This window comes from Empidonax traillii, unplaced genomic scaffold (genome assembly GCF_003031625.1).
Source record: "Empidonax traillii isolate 1590-97213 ecotype Southwest subspecies unplaced genomic scaffold, ASM303162v1 scaffold35:size4298261, whole genome shotgun sequence".
Lineage (NCBI taxonomy): Eukaryota > Metazoa > Chordata > Aves > Passeriformes > Tyrannidae > Empidonax > Empidonax traillii.
The window spans coordinates 2117185-2135138 of record NW_020955228.1 but is presented as its reverse complement, the minus strand read 5'-3'; the positions used below and the strand labels follow the sequence as shown (position 1 = coordinate 2135138).

The window sequence follows — 17954 nt, the reverse complement described above, 5'->3', positions numbered from 1 at the left end:
GTGGGATTCACAAGCTCTTCCTTCATGGTCCTCTCTCAAAAACATTAGACACTAAGCACACTTTCAAACTTTAAAGAAAAAAACATTGTATTCTTCCTCTTTTGTTCTCTGAAAGCTCAGAAGTTGTTCACAATCAGATTAGTTGCAGCTAGCTGACCAGTGGTAAGAGTTCATATAGACAATTAATTTTATTAGATGCCTGACTGCAGTGTCACACCTCCAAGGAGCTGCAGAAGGGAAAAAGGAGTATCATGGGACACAAATCAACCTGTAAAAATAAGCATTCGTTTCTCAACCAGCACACTGCCTGCAGCATTTGTGCATCTCAAACCCCGCTACCTGCCTGCCTGTTACACACAAGAGAACAGTCTCCGACAACTGAAATGTCATGGCCAAACCACAGCTACTGCACTCTGTCCTACCTGGGTGACATTTCAGGACCCCTTGGTATACTGAAAGTCATCAAAAAAGGCCTAATCTATCTTCTAGTCTAAGTCCAAGACATAACAGTCTGTGACACTGCCGTGAAACAAAAAGTATATGCAAACAGAGGGGAATAAACATATTTGGAAACTATTTCTCTTCTTCAAACCCTCTGCTTCTAAAAAGAAACAAGTATCCACAATTTTCTAAGCAGGCTATTCAAATATTACGGCAACCAGGATCCCATTGTGTTTGAAGAAGAGATTTTATGCTTTGAGCACAAAAAGAAATGTTTGCATATTAAATTTCTATATTAAAGCTATTTAATATCCACAATTCCATTTAAGTAATCTTTCTGAAAAAAAAACAACCAAAACCCCACCCCCTCAATCTTTCAGAACCCGCACCATGTCTTTTCCTTCTTCCATGCAGTCAATGAGTTATCTAGTGCCACTCCCAATCACTGTAATAGAAATCTAAAAGATAGGCACTGAAACACAAATCAGATCTCTTTATTTATTCTAATTAGTGCCTGTATTAAACAGGAATCAAAGACCAAATCTGTATTAGGACCCATTACGCCACAGTGCAAAACATGGGCTGAAAGTCTTCATGAGAAAAAGAACATTTTCTGAGACAATTTTATCAAATAACGTATATCAAATAACAGTACCACAACTGACTGACCTAGACTGAAAAAACACATGGCATCAATCCAGAAGTGTGCTGATCTCATTGCTTTCACTGCTGAACCCGACAGACGTAATTCTTCAAGGATTGTTAATTGCCCTCCTCCAGCTATGTCTATATGGCTGCTGGCTAACGCAGTGTACAGCTCCTGTGGAATAACGCTCTGGACCGTGCTGATAGAAAGTTAATCCCACTAATTACTGGAACATCATGACATTTGATTACAAACAATACTGGTTTATTTTTTGATCAGTTATACTTACAAACTTTGTATATGCATCATAAAAAATACACTTTACATTTAAGAGACCTCATCAGTCAAACAAACTGAAGAAGTGCTGGGTGCAAGGAAGTAAGGATGAGAAAGCTGGCACTGCTTTTTAATGTGACTGACACCAAATTATTTTGCAATTCTCTTCTAAGCTTCGTGATCATCCTAGATCTCATGGCACTCACTCATTCAGCTCTTCAGACTCGTGACAGAATTTGCAATTTTCTAAGAAAGGTTACCAACTCTTTTTGTTTCTCTCAACCACACTATGAAAAATGCTCTTATTTACATTTTCTGTCACAAGAGATTAAGACCAGGTGTTAGCTTTTGATCAGAAACAGGGAAGTTAGGACAGAAAAAGTCTGTTTCATGACAGACAGGATCTTCACCTGTGTCTGATGTAATAATATGCTCTGACACCAGTAAAAAATCTGAGCTTTCTTTTCATAAACTAGACTTTTTTTTTTTTTTGGTGGGGGAAGATAAATTAATTTATTACACATATTTTTGCTTTCTGCCTCACATTGTTGGGCATTAATCTCAGCAACTTAAAACGTAACAAATGAACGCGGAGTATAGTATCACCAAACACGTTAGGACAACACCCACTGTACAGAATACCTGGATAACCAGTATAATTAGCACCATACAGCTTTTTTTAAAAAAATTGATACTTATTGTACATAAGGAAAGAGTGTAGGTCATGTTTACAGAAAATCAATATCACAGTGAGTAAAATGGGACTCACACAACGGTAATCGCTTTATTTTAACAATAAAATAAGACTACACTAACACAGCAGAAAGAAGCATTTGTGAAAAAGGAGCTTTCTGACCTCTCTTGTTACAGAAAGTAGGGCCAGTGAGATGATCTGACCATCTCACGGAGAAGGAAGGTGAGAGAATTCCTTTCTAGATATGAAAGGTTCATTCACAGACATAACATTGATTTGAGTCAAAGAAATAAAAACAAAAATCCAACCCCAAAAAGTCAGGTAATTTTCTTTACACAATCTTTAAATAAAAGCTCATATTTTGCTTTCTTACTTGAAAATAAGATTTTAAGAAAAATGCAAAACAAACATCTAATAAGTTTTCATCCTTATCTGTAGATATATTGTAAACTCAGAGTCCAAGTTTTAACTGAGGCTTCCACAAGATTTCATAGCTAATAAACACAAATTTAAATAAAGTCCTAAGATATATAGTGAAAATAATAAAAGTCATAGAGCTTAGTTAAACATAACATCTGCAATCTTGACATGGCTGAAAAGAAGAGGAGAAAAACTTTAACATTATTGAACTTAAAACTATTCCACCTGCCTTGTTTGTAGTCATTTGAACAAAGAGGAAAATAAAGTAAGAAATATAATGTAACCTACCCCTCTTCCTAGTTTTGAACCGCTGGCCTGTTAGCACCGGCTTCTGATTCTTATTCATAAAATTTCTGGAGAAAGAAAAAAAGGAAAAATATTTTTACTCTGGCATTTACAGACAACAGTTTAGTCTAAAGGCAAAATAAACACTCATCATAGTAAAATCCCAACATGTGAAAGGGCAAGAGAGTTCTTGATGCATATTCAAAGAGTAATTCACATTATCTTAAAGATGAAGAGCACTATAATCCGAGAATGACTTCGACAATATGTGCTGCTCCCAAAACCTGGTTCTTGGCATCTCTGTAAAAAACCCTGAAGGTTCAAACCTGGACAGGAAGGTGATGGAGCTGCTGCCCTTACTCCTGGGGCAGAGGTATAGCACCACTGCCCACCCAGCTCATGGGGATGCTGCAGGCACAGAAGCCACTGGGGCAAAAGTCTGAGAACCATCTTGGTGGGGCTCATCATGGCACAGGTTTCACCCTCCGGCATTTTCAGCACACAGATCGATCCCAGGGCTTCATATTGTCCTGCTAAAGATGTGACTTTATGGTCTAACCATAATTACACTGGTTTAACCATCAAATCCCAATCAAATTCTTATTAACATTTAGTTCTTAAAAGCAGGTGGGTTTTGTAGAAATAATAAAAGATCAGAAAATCCCATGCCCCATCAACTTTGTGCATAAATACTCAGTTAAGGAGCTACATGGCACATCATGTAACAGTAAAAAATAATTGGCTTGTATGACTTCAGACCTTAACGGCAAATCTTGACACACCATGTCAGAAATTCTGGGAAGTGTTGATATATTAATGCCATTTTATCCAAAGAAAACAAAAGTATTTTTCATCTTTGGATATAGTCAGTTTAATCACACAGACACAGCTTCCACAAAGAGCAGCTAAACTGAAAGCTGAATGCAAACAGCAGTGAATAAAAGGAGGCTTTGCTGCATGCAGAAATCATCACAGGTCATCCCCCTGTCCTGCTAACAGCAAGTGCCAGCCCTGAGACTCAGAGGCCACACTCTGCAGGTCATTAGGACACTGTTACGTATGATTTGCTCACCCAGAATTAAGCCTTCCCATGCAAGACTTTGAGCATATTCTTCTAATAACCTCAGTTCTTAAAAAATCTGTATTATTTCTATTTCTTCATTGTAGACTCTGCAAGTCTAGTTTAAAAGTACATACATTTCCAATATTTCTTCCTACCACAACTTAAAAGAAATTCAAGCTTCACGGCTAGAAAGACTCCATCAATCACACATTACTATCCATGTAATGCTCTTTCTACCCCTGAAAGTTCATTTAACTCTGTTAACAATGCTTCAGCTATACAATGTGTTACTATTTGCCAGACTACCTCTTCTAGTTGCAGCATCCCTAGGCAGCCGCTTCTGCAGCATTTCAAATTGTTAACCTGGCAAACCACCGCTTTCTAGTGTAGGCTTATCACTTATCCAAAGCCAAAAACTGCCCACACGCACTGGAAATAGCCAGTAAAGTTCAGAGTCAAGACAGGGTTTGCTTCCTGCAAGTCATAAAAACACAGATATAACAAGCAGTTAAACTGAGATGTTCACATTTATCGCTGAGGTTTAAAGTCACAGTTTTAACAGACTAAGGAGCATTTTGAAACAACTGCAACACTAAAGAGCCTTCTGGAAAAATGATTTGGGCATCTGCAAAGAGTTAAACATGGCAAACCATGATATTGCGGGATCTTTTAAAGTGTTGTAGGACCCAAGCCTCCCTTCACAGTAGAGCCTGAAAGGCTCTTTCCCCTCCTAAGCTATCTCGGTGGCAGAGAACAGGAGGTGCTTTACAAGTTAATTAAGCAGATAATCTAGCAGTCTATAGGGATAAGCAACAGCCCAGCCTTTACCCAGTGACGGGATAGATTTGACATACTTGTCTGGTTTGTCTTTCTGACCTTCAGTTATTTGTAAAGAAACTGATCTATAACATTCGCCTAGGCATTTCTGATTTGTTTTTATACTTGGCCTGGACATCTTACGCCTTGTTCTGAGTCTTAACATGTCCAAGAGATGGCAGGAGCCCAAGAGGTTTGGAAACAAAGTGTCAAGCAAGCAATGCAGCAGGTAAAAATTAATCTCCTTGTCACAGATCTTCCAGAGCACAAACATGTCATCAGGCTGGGATCCACAGTGCCCACTTCCTTAATGAATACACAAAAGCCTTCAATGCAGCCATATTGGTACAGTTTCCCAGTTTCCTATAAGAGGCAGAAATGCACATGCTAAATTTTTAGCATAAGCCTTCTCCTTCCCTTTGATGCAGTGTATTTTTAAACTGCAAGAGCGGCATACACCTGAAGCATGACTATCAAGCATGACTGTTCCCCGAGAATATAAAGTATGTCCTTTAAGACAGATGGGAACAAGATTTTAAAAAAAAGAAGTTAAAGTAAAACTCACCACTTGTGGCAGATTTAATGACTAGAGGTTCGGTGCAACAGAGGAGACTCTTTAATAGTTAATTACTAGGAAGACAGGCAGGATACGCCTTCTTCTATATTTAGCTTTACATGCACTGTGCTCTAATCTGCTACAGTGAGGGTCTGGCTTTATAAGGCACTGCCTCAAGCACTGGCCCAGGATCTTTCATCAAGAAACAGCAGCATGAGGCTGTGCAAAACCAATCCAGTGATCTATATGACAGCCCAGGATGTATCTATAATATAAATAGCAGCAGCTCCTGCAAATGAGATTTTAAAGTGCTGTTGCCACCACAACAGATGCCTGCATTTTTTTTCTTTTTTAAATCAAGAGCACACCAACAACAGGACAAAAGTAATAGCTGAAGGTTGTAAATTCAGGGTGGTAGCATATAAACTTGCACAGCATATTTGACTGCATCAGGGTGCAGCCTGTGCAGCCAGGTGTCACGTAGCTGTAAAACCCTGAAATCACAAGACCTTAAATTATTACACATATTCTCCATTCTGAAAGGTATGGCATCTGGGCAGTCTAAAGCCAACAGCAAATTTTGAAATGGCAGCTAGAAAAGTCGTAATGGTTACAGAATAAAGAACTTAAGGATAGACAGGGGTAGGAAGGAAATAGCCTGCAAAAGAAAACTCAAACCACTAGTTAAACGTGGATCTTGCAGCCCAACATCCTCCAGGATTCATATGAATTATCAGCAGGAAAACAAGCAAGTGTAAAAATGATAGCTCACTCCTTTCAGAGACTCCACTCCTCTACAGAAGATGGGAGAGGCTCAGCAATGGAAGCTTTACTCTCGATTTACTGCTCAACACTCAAGCAGACATCAGAGAGCAGTACAGAACCAGGCAACACACTCCAGTGTGGACTGTGGAAAATGGCTCATTTTTCACACAAACCACAAAGGTCTAGGCCTGCTAATTGCTAACTTGCAGCTACAAAATTTATCGGAAAATAAAAAAAATGCATGACTTAAAAGGCTCCCAAATTCCACTCCCATCCTGGTTAACAGGCTGGTATAAAACAGATTCATACTTTAAAAATACATAAGTTGGTACATTCTCCTGAGACTGCTTGAAGCCCACAGGATCAGCTTTCTCTATTGCTGCTCTTCACTTACACGCTGAAGACCCTAAACAGTTAAAATAAAACCGAGGGACATCTACAGTTGTAGATAACTAGACATATATTATACAGTAGTTGCTTTAATCGACCAATCCTTCTCACACAATTAATAAAAACTGTGACAGCTTTAATTAATAAATCCAGAATTAATTAATAAAATTAATTTACAAAACCTGCAACAGATGAAGTAAAAGTTACTTTAGAACTTCAGCAAGTATGAACTTGCTTAATAAGTTAGAAAAATGCAGTCTTTTATCCATACCACAGAGTAATTCTTAGGATGATTACCTCCTGAATTATTTAAAGCCTTGGTAAGGCTGAAGTTTCTACCACGCTAAAATATTGGAAACATTTGTTCTTGGAAATAAGAAAAAAATATACTGAAAACCTTTATTCAAAGAAACATGATTTTTCTAAACATCATTTTATACTTCTTTTAACCAAAATCTCAGAATCACCTGAGATTCTTCAAACATTAACATGCTCAGATGAATTCAGGAACAGTTGTTTCACAGCAGTGAAACTCCACTGCCCTAGGTACAGAGAGAGGCAAATCAATGCCAGATAACATAAGAAAAAGAACAACCATTTATTATTAAACTCCTTACCAAAATTTTATGGCTCCATGTACACAGAGCCCTAAAAACAGCCCATGGGGGCAAGCAGTGACCCTTTGGGCAGCCCAGTGGAGGGGCGGCTTTGGCAGCACTGCTCCACAGGATACTGCTGCTGTGGGGACTGCCACTGATGGCATTTGCCTGACAGAGCGATGGAGAGAGCTGCCAGAGTACCACCAACACAGCACCACCAGCCTTCACAGGAACAGATGCTTGGCAGGAATTATTTCCATCTCCTTCCCTTGTTGAGATATCATGTAAGACAGGGACACTCATCACAAAGTCAAATAAAACAGAAGCATAGATGGGGAGAGTTGGTATGAAGGAAACACCCCAACCCACAAATCAAGGGCAATCTTTTTCTTTTTGCCAAAAATTATCCAGGACTTTAAAAGGCTTTATTGGGTCTTTTTCATCCACCAATGTTACTGGGCATTTTCATCCTCTCACAGTTACACTTCCAGGGTAAAGAGGGTTTTCCTCTTCCAGCAGCAAGCCAATACGTTACATTAAGAGCAAATTAACCAAACTTGAGTAGCACGGAGGAAGAGCTGCCCCTGAACTTCTGCCAGAGAGGAAACATATGAGCACACAGCCAACAGCTGTCTCTGCTCTCTGGGAAGGCAGCAGGCAGCTAGATTATGAGCTAACCAAATCCGTAGGTGGAAACCTCATAAATCATTACCAGCACAGAGGAACAAAGTGGCGTGAGGGGACGATAAGACAGAGAGGATGCAATGCAGCCACCAGTTCTCGCCAAATCATCGTCAGGCTTCCCACTTTTCACTGGGACACTGAGTCCCTCTGGGGACTCTTACAGTCCTCCTTTTCCACAGGCACTTCCCAACACCCGGGTGTGGCAAGTGCTCACATTGGTCATGCAGCCTACATGGCTGCTGCAGTGTTCACTGTTGAGACAGCTGTGAAGCATTTTCTGCTTTAATACAGTTTTTGCACCCTCATAAGGCTCTGAAATCTACCTCAGCTCCTGACATTTCCCAGGATTGGTCAGTGTGAAAGAAAAGTGCCTTATTTCCATATTCAAGGCAGTACAACAGCTAGCCCACAATGTGAAGAGCAGTTCCAATATTCCCTATCTCCTGCTAAAAGCTCACTTTTGATACTGTTGAAAAATAAGAAAAGAAGCAGCTCAATTTTCTCCTTCCCAGGGTCCCAAGTGCTCAGAACAGGAACAGAGCAGTGTTAAGAAGCCATCTCTCCTCTCCTTCACTGCACATCTGCGGAGATGGCAAGACCAAGCTTATACACTTAGTGAGACACACCAGATTTTCTCTGTGCAGGTTGACTTGTGCCATTTCATCAGTATTTTCTGACTCTTTCTTGGAGTCTTTTTTAAGAAGTCACTGATAAGGCGGAGGTCTGTAACTTCAACCATGGCACCAGACAGGGCAACACTGGCAGGTTTCTCTTGCTGTTTTTCCCCGTTACAATGTTTATGAAATCTTTATTCCTAAGGTGCCATTCATTAGGTACAGTAAAGTCGGAGCCAGGCTCTCACTGTGTTAAAATCCCCTCAATGATTTTATTGCACAAACGACCTCAACAGCATCATGCAGGGATGAAGCAGAAATGTAAGGATGTGGAGGGTAAATACATCAACCTTGTGTTTTAATATTTACATGAAATAAGCACACTGCTAAACCACATATTTACTGCTGAAGATACCTTTGACTGCATACTTGGAAGCATGCCCTATTCACCAATGGCTATCACGTACATAATCTTAAGACAGTGTTGTAGCAGGTTTTCAACACACACTGAATGCCCTGTCTTTCCCAAGAGCCTTCTAGAGCCTTCTAGAAGCTCTCAAGGCACTTAATTTTTTTTTTAATGTTTATTTTTTCATCGCAGAACAGTGTTTTTCCACAGTAAAATCTATCTATTCCAATAAAAGTACTAGTCCTTTATTAGTATGCCTCGTGGGAGAGAGAAAACAAAGACATGAAACCAGTGGAATTAGTTTCATTCTGCAGGAAGTACAAACAAATACCTAAAGAGAATGAAACTTACTATGCATTAAATAAAAAATAAAAACCTGTGCTCATGCAAGATTCTCCAGCCAAGAATTGTGCAGGCAGCCTGTGAGCAGTTATCCTGAAAAAAAGAAGGCTGAGGGAAAACCTTACTGTTCTTCTACCTTGAAAGGTTGTAGCGAGGTGGGACTTGGTCTCTCCTTCCAAATAATAAGTAGCAGGACAAGAGGAAATGGACTCAAGTTGGGCCAGGGGAAGTTTAAATTGAACATTAGGAAAAATGTCTTCACTGAAAGGGTTGTGAAGTATTGGAATAGGCTGCCCAGGGAAGTGGTAGTCACCATCCCTGGAGGTATTTAAAATATATGTACACGTGGCACTTAAGAATATGGTTTAGTGATGGCCATGGCTGTGCTGGGTTAATGGCTGGACTCAATGATCTTACAGGTCTTTTCCAACCTAAACAATTCCACGATTCTAAGCTGAGAAAAAAAATGAGAAGACAGACTCACCAAAGTTTGCACCATAAATCATATCACCTAACTGGAATGCATAGGAAGATGTTTCTTGAAAAACCATCAAAAAATCCCACTTCCCACTGCCATCAAGGAATGTACAATCACACACTGCATTAGAGATCCACCTCACTGCACCTCTTTCGGGAGATTGGGTACTTTTTAGGTCACTAACCAAAAATTTCTACAAAAGTGGCTCAGATGAATAAGACTCCCGAAGCACTCCAGATGCACTTCACGATGTCAAGAGAACTGTAAACTGAAGCACTGAGACAAAGGACTTCTCTGTGTTGTAACCAGCAACCATATGAAAAATGAATAAGTCATGGCACAGTCAGTGAAAGAAAAAAAACAGACCAAAAAAATCTTAATAATTGACAGGTAGAAATACAAGTCAAGAAAATAATCACACAGGCTGACACACATAATGTTGTTTTGCAGTAACAAGGTTTCTTTCAGCAACTGAAGAGGAGGAATTAGATGTAATTCTTCAAGGACAAGGTATTAGTAGGAGCTTTTCTCACTGCTCAGAGCTCTCTTAGGCTCTGTGCTCTTAACTGAAGTAGGCTGAGATAATGGAGATGGGGTATTGCTACAGATCAATTCATATCCAATTAACATTCATTTTAAGGTGATGGCTAGTCATCCAAGCTTGCATGCCTTGGCAACAGGAAAACCTCTTAGAAAACGAAGGAGATAAAAAGGATTGGCAGAGATCCGGGTCAGGTGAACTGAGAAAACAAGAAGAAGACAATATTCTTCCAAAGCTATCAAGGTTTTTTCCTTATACAAGACACCACTTTCAATGGACTGTGTAAATGTTAGAACAGGATTCTTGAATTCAGAGGGACATTGGATGTCCTGTTTATCCTGAAAAGAATTATTGTCTCAGCAATTGCAGTAGAGATGATTTCACTATAGGAAAAATGGTACAGCTGAAATTCTGCAAAAACATTTTTAAAAAGGTACTGCTGCAACTTAGCTCAAGCCTTTGTTAATGTTTGGCAAAGAAACTGTAGTAGCCACTGTTCACAGTACACCTGCAAAAAATCATTAATGGAGTTTTACTTTATAGGGTCCCCTTGAACCAGGTCTCCAATAAAACAATAAAAACAAGTATTTGGAAGAAAACATGTTAAAAGAAAACATGTTAACAGAGAAGCTTCATTCCAAGCAGTGAATTTTGTCAGATACAAGATAGTACAAAACAGTTCAGTAATAAAGGCCACTGCAGGAAGAGCAGGAGGACACAGCAGTGCAGCACCTGAAAACCCAAAACTGCCTTCAAAATTACAAGGACTAAGCTTAAAAAATAAAAATAAATAAATACAATCTCTGCATTCTCCAGAAAGCAATGCCTCCCAGTTGCTAACAGTTTATTATTTCATGAACTAAATACAGTATTTGGAGGAGGGATGTATTAATAGCCAGCACCTCCTACACACTTGCAAATGGTGAAGGCCCTGGCTTTGACAGAACAACTGCCATAAGCATTAAAGCAAGTTTCAATTTAGACCTCCCTAATTATTTCTTCAAGCATGGTGCAAGGAGTTCACCAAGTAATGCACAGTTTTTTATCTACAGGAAATGGAATCAGCTTCCAGATATCTGAATTCTGATCTTTCTGGCATGAAGAGATGGCACAAAGGGCACAACGCTTTGCACCATGTCAAGTATTCCAAACATACCAGCTAACAGCAATTACGCTGTTAGCAGCATTCACTCAGACAAAAAAAAAAAAAAAAAGGAGTCCATCACTGACTTGTATCACTCTGCATCCCAAAAGCAGTGCCATGTTCCCTGCGACTCCTTCTTCCTCCTCAGAGCAGGTTGAGCATTTTGACAGAACACACTGGTTTTGGTGAACAAATGCCTGGAGTGAGGAATAAAGCAGTCAGGGCTCAGACTGCTTCAGCCTGCAGTTATTTTCTAGGTAGTGGTGGGTACAATTCCTCTTAGATCAAGCTAAGAAAATTCTATGGCAATAGATACTGATTCATATCTGATAGGTGTTGGGAAAAACAAGAAACAAAGCCCACCCAACAGTATATGACGTGCGGTGCCTACACAATCAACTATTTTTTAGGTGAGTCAGAAAAATAACTATTACTGACAGAGCACATAGAGAGAGGGCACTTATTATCCTACCCACTGCTTGGCAGCTCACAAACCTGGCGCTCTCAGGCTTACTGCAGAGAGGCATTTCTTCACCTCTATGTGGAGGCCTGGAAGTTCATTGGAAGAAGAGTCTATCAAGGGCTATTAAAACCAGGAATGATAAAACCTTCTAAGTTTGAAAATCGCTGTGGGTTTGACAAGGGCATGAAAGAAAGAAATGAAGACCTCTCTCTCTCTCTCTCTCTCTCTCTCTCTCTCTCTCTCTCTCTCTATCCCACCACATTCTTCTCCCTCCCCATTTTTTTTGTTTGTTTTGTTTTTATTTTCACACCTACCCAATACTGCAGGCCACTTTCAGAAACGAAACTCTACACCAAAGGTAAATTTCTCCCAGTAAGCCAAGCTTCGGTACGAGAAGGTTCTCTCTTAAATGCACAAACACACAAGACAAGCATTACTCCATGACAGCATCCTCCACTTGGGTGTATTATGGCAACAGCACTCAGAGCTGGGTGGCAACTGAGTAAGGCAAGGTGAGGAAGATCAGTAAAGAAAAATCCCAAGAGGACTGTCCTGTGTCAGCTTGTTGTACCGCTAGTTTCGTAGGAGGAGTTCAGGTTGCTTCTTCTAAGATGAGGGAAAACATTCAAACTAGTTACCTTCAGTGATGAAAGCAAAAAGCTTTGAGCCAGTCTGTACAGAACATTGCGATTCAACCCCCCAATATTTCAGATACCCAGCATCATGCCCAGTGAGCACTGTAGAGACTGGTAATAGCAACCACATTAGTATTGTGCTTGAACTATGTATTGCAATTGCTTTACTTTGTTACATGCATTTACAACTGTATTATGTTTTCAACATTATCTGTATTACTCTGCTAAATCATAAATCCCATGTAATATCAACTATCTCCAGGTGATGAAATTAGATATTTAACATCACATCCTCCACATGTGGAATATCTAAAATATACTGATCAGAGAGTATTGGGCTCTGACACTATTCACACAGCAGGGAGATTAGTCCTGGTTTGGAAATGAAAAAATCTAATGCTAAGCAATCACGTTTCCCTTGTTTTGGTACACAAGCACAGACACAGAAGTGCTCAAAGCAGCACATCTTCTCTCAATTTTAACAGTTCAACTTCGCTTTTCTTGATCTCTTTCCACGCTTTATCTAGACATAATTGACACTAAATGCAACACTTACCTGAAAATATAAATGCGTAAACCCAAGAATATGTCTTTATTGGTAATCAAGACTCAGAAGACTTTGAATTCCACCAAACTAAACACTAAGAATTCACAGTCTATCTATAAACACATTGCAAACAATGGCTATTATGAATGCATCACAATAGTTTTGATTCTCAAAAAGTTATATGCAATTTTGATAATAATTGCAATCAGATGAAAACTTGGTTCTCAAACATACATTTATACACACAAGTGGCCAAAATCTCAGAATTAAGTAACACTGCCATGGAAGGAAGTCAAATTAAGCAGCAGTGCAAATGACGTGAGCTAGAAAAAAATAGAGTAACTAGTCGGTTTCATCAATAATTTGTACCTATTTTCCAGTATTAGTGTCATCTCCTAACAGCATAATCACATCACAAGCAGCTAGAAGTTACTGAGACATCTGTTTCACCCAGGTGTAGACCAGAGCAGGTATGTAATATTTTACCCCACTCCATCACAGGGGCAGCAAATCCCACCAGCAGGCAGTGCTGGATACACTGCAGCACTTTGTGCCCACGCACTGGTAATGGAAACAGGGACAACCGTCAGTCAGCTCAGTTCAACGCAAAACCCAGCAATTTTATTGATACTATTGGGTTTGAGGATCACTACCTGTTTCACTGTCCATGATTTCAGAAGGCAATCAGCTAAGCCAAAACCCATATCCACTTTTCTCAAACAGCAAACTGTCGGAACCCAAAAATGGGGTGCATTTGACCCAGCTTTAAAAATGAACGGCAACAGACACCTCAGTCTGACCCTGCAATCCTTGCCTCTTTTCACCATTAAGGAGAACCATAAACATTTCCAGAAAATGAGGAGAAACATAAACATTTCCAGAAAATAGCTAGTCTAAAATAATCTCCTTATCCATCTTAGAGTAAAATGGGTGAACAACTTCACAACTTCAGCTTTAGGCACTTCTTAGATATCTGAACTAGATCAAATTTCACACCTGCAGATTGGCCATCTGTGTGAAAGTCAGTGACGCCTATAAAGATTTCATGCAGAGTTAAGAGTTTAGTTACCTACCCAAAATTAACCACAGGGCAATTACCATTGGTATATTATTCAGTTCTATAGTTAATCCAGTAGACCTGCCTGTTTATCTTTCTGAAATGATTCACAGAATTTTCATTGTTGGCTGAGAAGTTTCAAAATCCAGCGTACCCCAAATATGCTGTGAGAATAGGCTCAGCATAAGACCACAGCCACCCACCCACACCCAACCCAGTTTCCGAAGCCAACATCACTGCAGGAGTTACGGATTTCTAACTGGAATAGGTTTAGTATCTTTTTTTTAAAGGGCATAAACCATCACTATGCCAGACAGCCTGGTTTCCTTCAGAGAAAGCACTTGTGCACTTTGTGGTTGTTTGGACTGTATCAATGTCAGCTCGGTACAATGCTATTTGACACTATTAATAGAGAAATCTATTTCCTTGTTTACAGCATCACTGTTCATGCACTGGAAAGACCAATATCAGCAACCTACTTCTGCAGATAACCCAATAAAGGTTCCATGGAATGTGTATCTGTAGGTGTACGCATATATATCTACATGCAAGAGAGCAAGAATGCCAATAAAAGCTATGTTAGATTTCTAAAATTCACTTCCTATGAGGATGCAAGATATGAAGAATTTAAAAGGTTTACTAATGAGACAGCTAAAGGACTTTTTTTTTCTGGACTGAGAAACCACAATGAAAGGCTTGGCTGGTCTCTCAGAGGCTTCAGGACATGCCAGTTAACCTTGGGCTCTTGAATGTCGATCTAGTAAAACATTCTACAAAATACACGAACTTCCAGTGGAAAAGGGGCACACACCTTTCAGTGCTACACTGCCTGTCCTTTAAAAAGGAACAGAAGCTCTTTAACAACTATAAAACTGTTAACAGCAACTGCATCTATCATATAATGAGGAAAATAAAAAAACCTTCTAATTTTAAAAAGCGAACTGATGCTAAATCCCAAAATGTAGAGCTGTTCAATCATGGACACAGCCAAACTCTCCACATCAATGAACTGACTGCTAAAGGCCATGGAGACCAATACTTTTGCATCCCACCTCAAATGTTGCTCTTCCTAGTTTGATCCTCTCTGTAGAGTTGAACTGTCATATGTTCTTTGCTAATGGAGGATACAAATGCAAAGGTATCAGAAGTGCCAACTTAAATTAATTTTTTCTTAATTCTAGAAGAGAGCAGATATTCAATATGACTTTTATTGGGGGCTTTGCAATAGGTGGAGGGCTTTTTGCTATTCTTGACAATACTTCCAAAATAAAGTTGATATTTCAGATTAAGAATATGTTGATGTGAGCCTTAATTAACCAATTTTTAGGCACACTAATTAAGGTAGTTTATTCAGTAAGGTAACACCCTACTTTTCAACAGAAATTTAGTAATTTATATTGGGATTATAAACAAATAATGTAAAAAGTATGTTGAAAATAATAAATGGGGAACCCAGCATTAGGAAGACAGTGCTCTTGTTCCCATCACCAACATTTTGCTCTCCCTCAGCTTCACAAGGCTTTTTTGCATTGTCTCCTCAACACCGCTTTTGCAGAGCTGATACCCACTGAAAAGGTCAACAGCTGTTTAAACTGACAGGACAAAGGAAAATGGGGACAGAATCAGGCCTTCCTATACCCACGAAACAAAATGCAACTTAGGAAGGGCACTAAACTATTGAAGTAATCCTAGCATCAAACAGGCTACCCATGAAATGCCTTGGTTTGACACATTTAGCTTCAGGGAGCTGGGGACCACTGCTCACAAATAAAAGTTCAAGAATCACTCAACTTCCTCACAGGAGAGACCTGACAATCCGATGCCTTGGTAATTCTGCAGCGTAGGTCACTAAACAACTAGTCCAATATCATCATGACGGATCTTGGAGGCACAACAGCAATACAAATAAATTGACATACTGATGGCAGGACACATTTGGATAAAGGCACTTTTCAGCATACACAAATAAATATTTTAATAGGAATAAAACTGACAAAATAAACACCTTCCCTTGGCTCCTCTAGAGAATTATGAGTATGTTTTCCCTTCTCTAATTCAAGAAGCCTTCTAATAAGGCTCCACAAAACAAGACAGCCAAACCCAAAACCCGGCGAAAGACCTCACACACGTGCTTGAGCACAGAAGCAGCAGGTGTTTCCATATGCTGTGCAGGGAGCTGAGACTGATGTGCAGAATGATAAATCTCAAGGGCAGAGCCAAAGATTCACGTGGCCCTGGGGACACACTGACTGGGGCCTCTTTCCACATGAAATGCAGGGGAAAAAACTCACAAACATCTTGGCAGAATATGGTATTCAACAGCACAAAACTGGGCTCCCATAGCACTGGCTGATGGTTTTGGGATCCTCAGGTCTCAGTCACAGGAAACCACACATTAAGACAATGCAGTCAAAGTAGACCTAAGACAGAAGTGACTTGAAAACACAGACCTCAGAGAGGTACACAGCAAGAAGACTCATACCAAACTCATATCGATATTGGTTCATACAGAGAAGGTTGTAGATTGAAAAGAAACTCACCATCCCCTCTTCTTTCTAGAGGGTTGACTTCTTGAGCATTTAAAACAAATAGCATACTTTGTTTTGCTAATTTTCTATTGTTCAATGAATGAAATGGTAGTGAAAATAAATGACAAGCCCTGTATCTGCTAACGTTCAGTAGTATTTTCCCAAGATTTCAACCCTGTATTTTATCAGAAGAAAAATGACTAGCGTTTAACGTGAATGCACTGAATGAATCTTTCCTCTTAAAGACATTTCTAGAGAACTAGAGGATTTTATTTATGGAAACAAAACCTAAAATGAAAGGATTACTTTAGCTTGCAAATTACAAACTGTTGAACTGCTTAGACTTCTTTTTCTGCATGAAAACACATTTAAGGAAAACAGATGAAACAGTGGTTATTACGAGGAAGTACAACCCCAAAGCCATAATTAATTGCTCTGCCTGCGGTAGTTGAAGGAGTTGTAGAAGGGTGTAACTCCTTGAGATTCAGGACATCACAGGAGATGCTTCCTTCCCGTATCCCTGGCCAACCTCTCTATCCCAGACTGTGTCTAGTATTTCCTTTGCTGGACCTGTTTGTACTCACTCCTAATTCTCACCAGAGGCAATCCATCCTTCTTACAGGTTGACTAAAAGCAATAATCTTGCTAGTTTGCTACCATGAATCTGCAATAACTGTAAATGATCTCCATACAAAACTTCTCCATCTGACATAAGAAGAACTCAGATTTTGCAGAGTGTAAAGAAAGTCTAACTTTGTGCAAGGTCCCACAGGGAATGGGTAGCAGATGAAAATCTCTATCTGTGTACGCATCCTAGCTATGGGCATACCTTGTGTATAGCTGTTGTGGTTACACCAGTTGTGTTCCAACATGTACTGGTGCTCCCCAGTTTCAGTTACTCTTTTGTGGTCTTTTTATACTCTACCTTCAGGTACAAACACGCCTGAGCAATGCTGACAGATCACACCAAAGATCAAGTGGCTGTGCTGAGATCCAAAACCAGATGAAATCTGAAAAAAAACCTACTTTAAAATAAAAATATTTAAGGAAGTCAGTTATACAATGCCAATCAACTGGGTGGGGAGGGGGGAAGCAACCTATCCACAGATTTGTGAGATCCAAGAGGAAAAAACAGAGGATGTTTTTAGCAATAAAAAATCCTTGAACTTGCATGAACTTGAATTGATCTAAATGAATAATCCTATTAGATCCTCTTAACTTTGGCCAGGATATAATTATAAGGATTGGAGACAGCAGGACCAAAACCCAGTGGGGGTCTGTCTGCAAAGCTCAGCTCCACTCAAAGGAGATTTCCTATAGCCCAGGCCATGGAAGAGACAGAACCATTTCACAAAAACCTGCTTGCCGACCATATGAAACGGCTTTTACATAGGAATGACTAAATAATCCTAAGATTTCAGCTTCAGAAAAGACAATGGCAGGGATAATACAGCTCTATCAAGGCATGACTGCATGTCAAGGACGAACAGGACTCATCGTCTCCCAAAACAGGAACTGGAGGTTGAGGGATCAAAGGAAACCATGAAGTACCAAGTTCAAA

The 17954-nt window shown here is 39.7% G+C and overlaps 1 protein-coding gene across 2 annotated transcripts in view; it reads right to left on the bottom strand.

The window, feature by feature from the left end:
• Positions 1-17954, bottom strand: part of BZW2 (basic leucine zipper and W2 domains 2) — a 53904-nt gene that overhangs the window by 32864 nt on the left and 3086 nt on the right. For both annotated transcript variants that reach the window (XM_027877912.1, XM_027877911.1), the window contains exon 2: positions 2766-2830. In XM_027877912.1, the coding sequence (XP_027733713.1) occupies positions 2766-2823 (58 nt within the window). In that variant the 5' untranslated portion in view covers positions 2824-2830. The remainder of the gene's footprint in view (positions 1-2765; positions 2831-17954) is intronic.